The 5,980-nt window shown below is 65.6% G+C and overlaps 1 protein-coding gene across 1 annotated transcript in view; it reads left to right on the top strand.

Annotated features, from left to right (window-relative positions):
* Positions 1-3,967: 3,967 nt before the first annotated feature.
* Positions 3,968-5,980, top strand: part of BAHCC1 (BAH domain and coiled-coil containing 1) — a 38,629-nt gene continuing 36,616 nt past the window's right edge. The window contains 2 exon segments of the mRNA XM_014586666.2: positions 3,968-4,022; positions 4,392-4,571. Coding sequence (XP_014442152.1) covers positions 3,968-4,022; positions 4,392-4,571 — 235 coding nt within the window.

Raw genomic sequence — 5,980 nt, 5'->3', positions numbered from 1 at the left:
GAAGCGGGGAGCCTGAGTGGATGTGAGCGCGAGGGTGGGAGCTGGCGCGGGCGGCCCGCCAGCCTCGGAGCCAGGAGGCCCGTGCCAGCAGCCCGTCAGCTGGGCTTCCGGAAGCAGCAGAGCGCTGAGAGCCTGGGAAGGGCCCTGCCGGCGGAGCCGAGGCCGCCATCTCAGTGAGGCCGGGTGTTTTTTTTTTTTACAACCCATTTCACAGTTTCCAGAAAAGGAGGATCTTTTCTCAGTGGCTCACTTAACTCAGAACAAGTGCTGCTTGGTATGGCTTTGGGCTCCCGTCCTCCGCTTCCCCTCCAGTCTCATGTCGTGATCAGAGGACGGCTTGGCAGGCCTGTCGGGGGCAGGCACCTGGCCGTGCCCCAGCCTCTGGTGCACAGTGGCTTGGGGGCCCTCAGTATGGGGGCTGCCCACTGGGCCCCAGGGAGGGGCTGGCTCAGGGACTTCCCAAGGGACCACCTGCTCCTGTCTGGCCCATCCCCACTCTCAGGACCGCCCGGCATCTGTGGTCCAGCTTGTCCTGGCAATTGGGCTGGCACCCCCAGCCTTGCCTGGCCACATGGGGCCACTTCTGCCCCTGCCAGGACTGGCTCAGCAGCCACAGGAGAGCCCGGCGTCCAGGGCTCCCAGCCCTCCTGTTGCTGGGCCTCTGGATCAGCCAGGGTACAGGACAGCCAGACCTCGGGGCGTGGGGATGGGCCAGTCCCTTCGGATGGGCTGTGCCACAGGGGCTGGACCAGGGGTGTCCGCTGGCCCTCCCGGCGTGCTGGCTTCCACAGTGGTTTTCTCAGCCAGCCCAATGCCCGGGCCAGGCCTCCGCGGTGTCCTAGGCAGAGCCGGAGTGGCCCTGGTGCTAGGGCTGGAGCCTGCCCCGTATCCAGGTTGTGAACCTTGACCTGGGCCAGCAGGTACAGGGAAGAGCCGGCCTCAGAGTCGCGATACTTGGCAGCCATTAAGCCCTCTCCCAGGAAGCTCCTCGACCCATGCCACGAGCTGGTGGCTCCTGCGGGGACAAGGTGGCCTGGAGGTAGACAGGTCTCACAAGACCCATTGGCTCATGCCCAAACCCTTCAGTCCCCTTGCAGGCCAGGACCTGGGGTTGTGGTGGCCCTGGGTGACTGGGTCTGTGAAGTCCCTGGCAGGCTGGGAGCCAGTGTTTTCGGTGCCAGCACCAGGCACTTGGTCTGAGGGGGGACCCAGAGGTCCCGAGCCCCCACTCTAGTGCACACCCCGCCTGCTCTGGGCTGGTGACACCGCGTGCAGCAGGCGAGCACTGTACCAGAGGGACCAGCCTACAGCCTAGTTCCCGGCTGGACTTGGCTGGCGGCTGTGGCCCTGGCTGAGATCCAAGCTGTGCTGGCTCCCAGCAGCCGTGTGCAGGCTGGCTGGGGTGTCTGCTGGTCAGCAGGCAGGAGGTGGCAGCCAGGTCTGCCCAGGGCTCTGCTGGCTAGGCACGATGCCATCATTACACTCGGAGGTGGAGGTGACAACAGAAGTGCGGACGCCCTGCCCGGGGTTTCCCAGGTTGCTCAGGAGCCCAGCAGGCTGAGTCTTGGGTGCCGGCAGGCTATAGGGCAGACTCCCAGATTTGTAGCCGAGGCCAGGACGTGGAAAGGGGGTTCGTGTTAGAGGAAGAGCCGTGCCAGCAGGGAGGGGCGGGCAGGTCTCCAGAGCGCTGCTTGAGGGAGCTCCTGAGAGGAAGAAGCAGCGTCCCGTTGGCCTGCCGGGTGGGCTTAGTACTGGACGCCTGTGCTCAGCCGGGGTGGGGTGCACACTCCTTGGTTCTGGGCAGGGCGTGTGCACCTGTGCCCGAAGGTGGCCCGAGGTGTTCATGGCTGTGACCTTGGTGCAATGGGGGCTCTGTGACTTCTGTGTCCTGTCTTAGTACCGTGGGAACCACGGAGAGGCATGGCAGCCCGCCTCTTGGGTTTTCTGTGTACGAGGAAGAAAAGACCCCTGTGGACGCCCAGCCTGTCTGTGCAGGCGGCATGCCCGGGACCCCACCAGAGGCCCATGAGGCTGGCTGCTCACCCTCGCTCCTGAAGGAGTGGGAACTGGCTGTAAGAGGACATGCCAAGAGGGTCCCGCAGCCCGGGCAGCAGGAGAATGCCACCCCCACTGCTCACAATATGGGAGAGCCCAAGGTGCGGGCTTCTCAGGCCCAGATCCTGGTGAGATTCTTTCTCCAGACCCGACTTTTGGACCAGGCTGTTTCCCACTGTCCCTGGGAGGACCAGGCGGGTGGGACTTTCCTGGGAGGGAGCGGGGGCGGGAAGGCCTGGGGGACTGGGCGGGCCTGGGCGGGCCTGGGCGGAGCAGCTGAGAACTTCCTGCTCACCCCACAGGCATGCCCCCAGGGTCCCCAGCCCCTCCTCTGCCTGCGGTCTGGCCTGGTGTCCATCCAGTGTCATCCGGGAAGTCCCTGGCTCCCGGGCACCGAACTTCGGCCCCTGCCCCCAGTGGTTTGGCTCTCCCTGACACTTCCTCACCACCTCCGAGGGCCAGCACTCATGACCCGGGGTCCCCGTGTGCGAGGCCCCGCACCCTGTGCCCGTTCGCACACTGAGAGGGGAATGGAGCTACCTCCTCTGTCCCCGCCCCCAGCCGGGAGTTGGCGGCACTGCTCCTGGCACTGCCAGGTCCCCTCGGGCACCCCTCCCGGGCTTCCCTGGCCTGCCGCCTCTCTGCTGAGTCACCACGTCTGGGACACTCCCTGGGCCAGCCTGACCGGATGAGGCATCACAAATTCCCCTTGCCCCCCAGGCAGGGGAGCAGCCCCCAGAACTTACATTGGGCCAGGCCAACAGCCCCAGCCCAGACCTGGCCAGCCCCTACACTGGGCCTCGTTCCCCCTCAGCCTGGCGCACGGGTGGGCGGCTGGCCGCAAAACCTTAATGTCCTGGGCCAGGCTCATTGCCCATGGGGCATCATGCGGGTGGGGGCACAAGTGTGGCCCAGACCACCCACCACATAGAGGCCAGCGTTGCAGGGTGCTCTGTGAACACTAGGTCCTTGGTGTGCAAGAGTTGGTAGCCATGGCAACCCAGGGAGGCTGGCTCACCTTGGCCTTGGCCACTGGACCCAGGCATGGCTGCACTGGGGCTGCAGTGGAGGGCGCATGCAGGCTGGGGCTGGCTCGTACCCCGCAGCAGCTCACCACTCCCACTCCCAGCCGCCTGGGGAGCAGCAGTGCTGCCGCCCACCCGCAGGTAGTGGCTGACTGCAGCGTGAGCCACCCAGGCAGGGCCTACGCAGCCTTCCCGAGGTTCTCAGAGCAGACGGACGACGGGTCTGTCCGCAGCCGCCCCCTGTCTTCTCACCACCCTGCCTCTTCCCTCGGGCTGTCTCTGCTTGCTCACCTGCCTGGGACCCCTTGGGAGAGAAGAGGATGAGACCCCTGGCCTGAGGGGCCGCCCTGCCCCTAGGGCATCGCCTTAGCTCCTTCCGGGTGTGGTGGGGCTCTGGAGGTCAGGGAGGCTGCTGAGGAGAGACCCTGCAGGCAGCCTGCCCCTGGGCTCATCGGGCTTTAGGACCGGGGCTGTGGTCGATGTGGGTGGTGACCATGGTGATGCCCTGGTCGGTGAGAGCAGTGGTGCCAGCTTGGCAGTGGATGGCACAGTGCCTGACAGTGCTGTGGGTGGTGGTAGTGGCGTGGTTGGTAGTGGTGACGTGGGCCGTGGTGGCGTGGTTGGTAGTGGTGACATGGATGACATTGGTTGGCAATAGTGCTTTGGGTGGTGGGGGTGAAGTGGTCAGTGGTGGTGACATGGGTAGTGGTGACGAGGGTCGTTCGTGGTGGTGGTGAGTGGGTCGTGTGGGTGGTAGTGGTGGAGGTGGTGGTTGTTGGTGGCAATGTGGGTGGTATTACAGTGGTGGTGGCGTGCTGGTGGCGGTGAGGGTACTAGTGGAGACGGTAGCAGGAAGATGCCAGGGAGGGTGGCTGAGGAGTAAGGAGATGCGGAGCGCTGACTGGGACTGTCAGGGCCAGCATTTCCTGCCCCAAGAAGTCGGTGGGACTAGCAGATGGTGTAATGGTTGTGTCACTGGACTCCCACATGACCAACCATAGTTTGAGTCCTGGCCCCAGCATCTGGAAACACACCGCACACGTGTGCGTGCGTGCCCAAGATCCCGAGACTGGAGAAGGGATTGCGGCGTGGCCACCCCCCGGGGTGACTTCTTGCTTTCTGCCTCTGTCTCTCTGGTGAGCACACACAGCCTGTGGCAAAAGTCTCTCTGGGGGAAAATAACAAAAATCTCTCCGAAAAAGTAAATAAATCAGCCATTGGCTTCTTCATGTGGCCTGAGGGCCCCCCCATGGAGAAGGGCTCCAGGTCGGGGTGCTGCCACCCAGAATCACTCTTGCTCTGTGTCCACAGCCAGCAGCCGCCTGATGGGAAGCTCTCCGGCCTCCTCCTTCATGGGCAGCCTCCTCACCAGCAGCCTGGGCTCAGCAGCCTCCACGCACCCCAGCGGCCCCGCAGCCTCCCCCTCGGAGCAGGCCTACCGCAGCTCCCACTCCACCCCCTCTCAGATCTGGTTCTCGCACTCACACGAAGGTAAGTTCTGGGCCTGGGCTGCGGTGACTGTGACGTGCCCGGGCCGGCCAGTGGCAGGAGAGGGGCTGCTCTGGCTATGGGCCTTGCCCAGCAGACGTGCTGAGAAAACCCCTCGGGGAGGTGGTAATTGGCTGGAAGTGGGACGGCCCACTAGGCCGTGGTCCTGCCAGATGTGCACTCCAGATGGGCAGAGGGGAGAAGGGGAGGGCAGGGAGGCTCCCGGAGTGGGGTGCGGAACACAGCTGTGCAGCCAGCTGGGCTGCCCTGCGCCTGGGCTCTGCCCCCCCAGGAGGTGTGGGCTCCAGATGTGCCAGTTGGGGGCGGGAGGAGGGACCTGTCAGCAGGGTAGGCCACACCCCAAGGCCTGGCCCAGCACACAAGGTCCCCCCGCAGGACACTGGCCTCCCGAGGGCAGCCCTAGGTATCCGGTAGGTTTCTCGCAGAGACCTGTCAGTAAGGCTCCCTTTGGCCCTCCCCCAGGGCGGGGCTCCCAGCCCACTCTCTATTACCTGCCCCTCTATGAGGCTGTGACAGGCGGCAGCTGTGGCCCCACAGTGGCCAGGATTTATAGGACGCCCTGTCCCCTGCAGCACGGAAAGGGTTAAGCCCCCCCCCGCCCTGCGGCTGGCACGCGGAGAGGTAATTGCTGTTGGCAGCGGGCACACAGGGCTCTCCGCTCCTGGCACAGTGCTGCCGTAACTCAGTGACTGCTCAGCAGCGGGCGTCGTGTTTACAGAGCGCCGCGGACCCACAGCAGTGCCGCTGCTGTGTTCAGGCAGGGAGATTAGCGCCCGGCCTTGCTGGAAGCCAGAGAAGCCTCTCTATGCAGCAGGGAAGGGCGTTCTCAGGACAGTGGCGAGGGAGGGACAGTTGGTAAAGCCATCCAGGCTGAGGAGCCATGCAGCGCGCACATGTGGGTCAGGCCGTAAGGACAGTGCTCTGCCTGGAGGCAGGGAGGCCGAGTGAGGTCCTGGGCCTAGTCCCACCCAGGACACCGGGCCGGCACAGCCAGGCCCTGCACAGCCAGGCCCTGCACCGGCTTCAGGGGCAGCCCTGGGCAGGCCCTGCCCTCCTGGCCCTCGCCCCTGGGCAGCCAGCCTGTGTCTGCTGGGCCAGTCCCCTGCCAATGGCTTTCTCTGGCTCCAGAGTTCTGCTGGGGGGGCCCTGCAGTGCCTGTGGGACCCCTCAACAGCTGCTGCCCCGCCCCGCCCAGCTGCAGGTGCCCCGGCTGCCTGGGAGGCCCCAGGGGCCAGGGATGGGCAGGGGGCTGCTCCCTCCTTCTGCCCTTGGACCCCGCCAGAAGGAGACGGTTTGCGGGCAGCCCCACCTGCACCCAAGCCCCATCGGCCCCCCAGGGCTGCCGAGAGTCCGGGCGAGCAGTGGATGCGGGGAGAGGCACCACCGCCACA

This window comes from Tupaia chinensis, unplaced genomic scaffold (assembly GCF_000334495.1).
Source record: "Tupaia chinensis unplaced genomic scaffold, TupChi_1.0 Scaffold000159_1, whole genome shotgun sequence".
NCBI classification, from domain to species: Eukaryota; Metazoa; Chordata; class Mammalia; order Scandentia; family Tupaiidae; genus Tupaia; species Tupaia belangeri.
The sequence above is the reverse complement of the archived record's forward strand: the minus strand, read 5'-3'. Positions and strand labels throughout refer to the sequence as shown.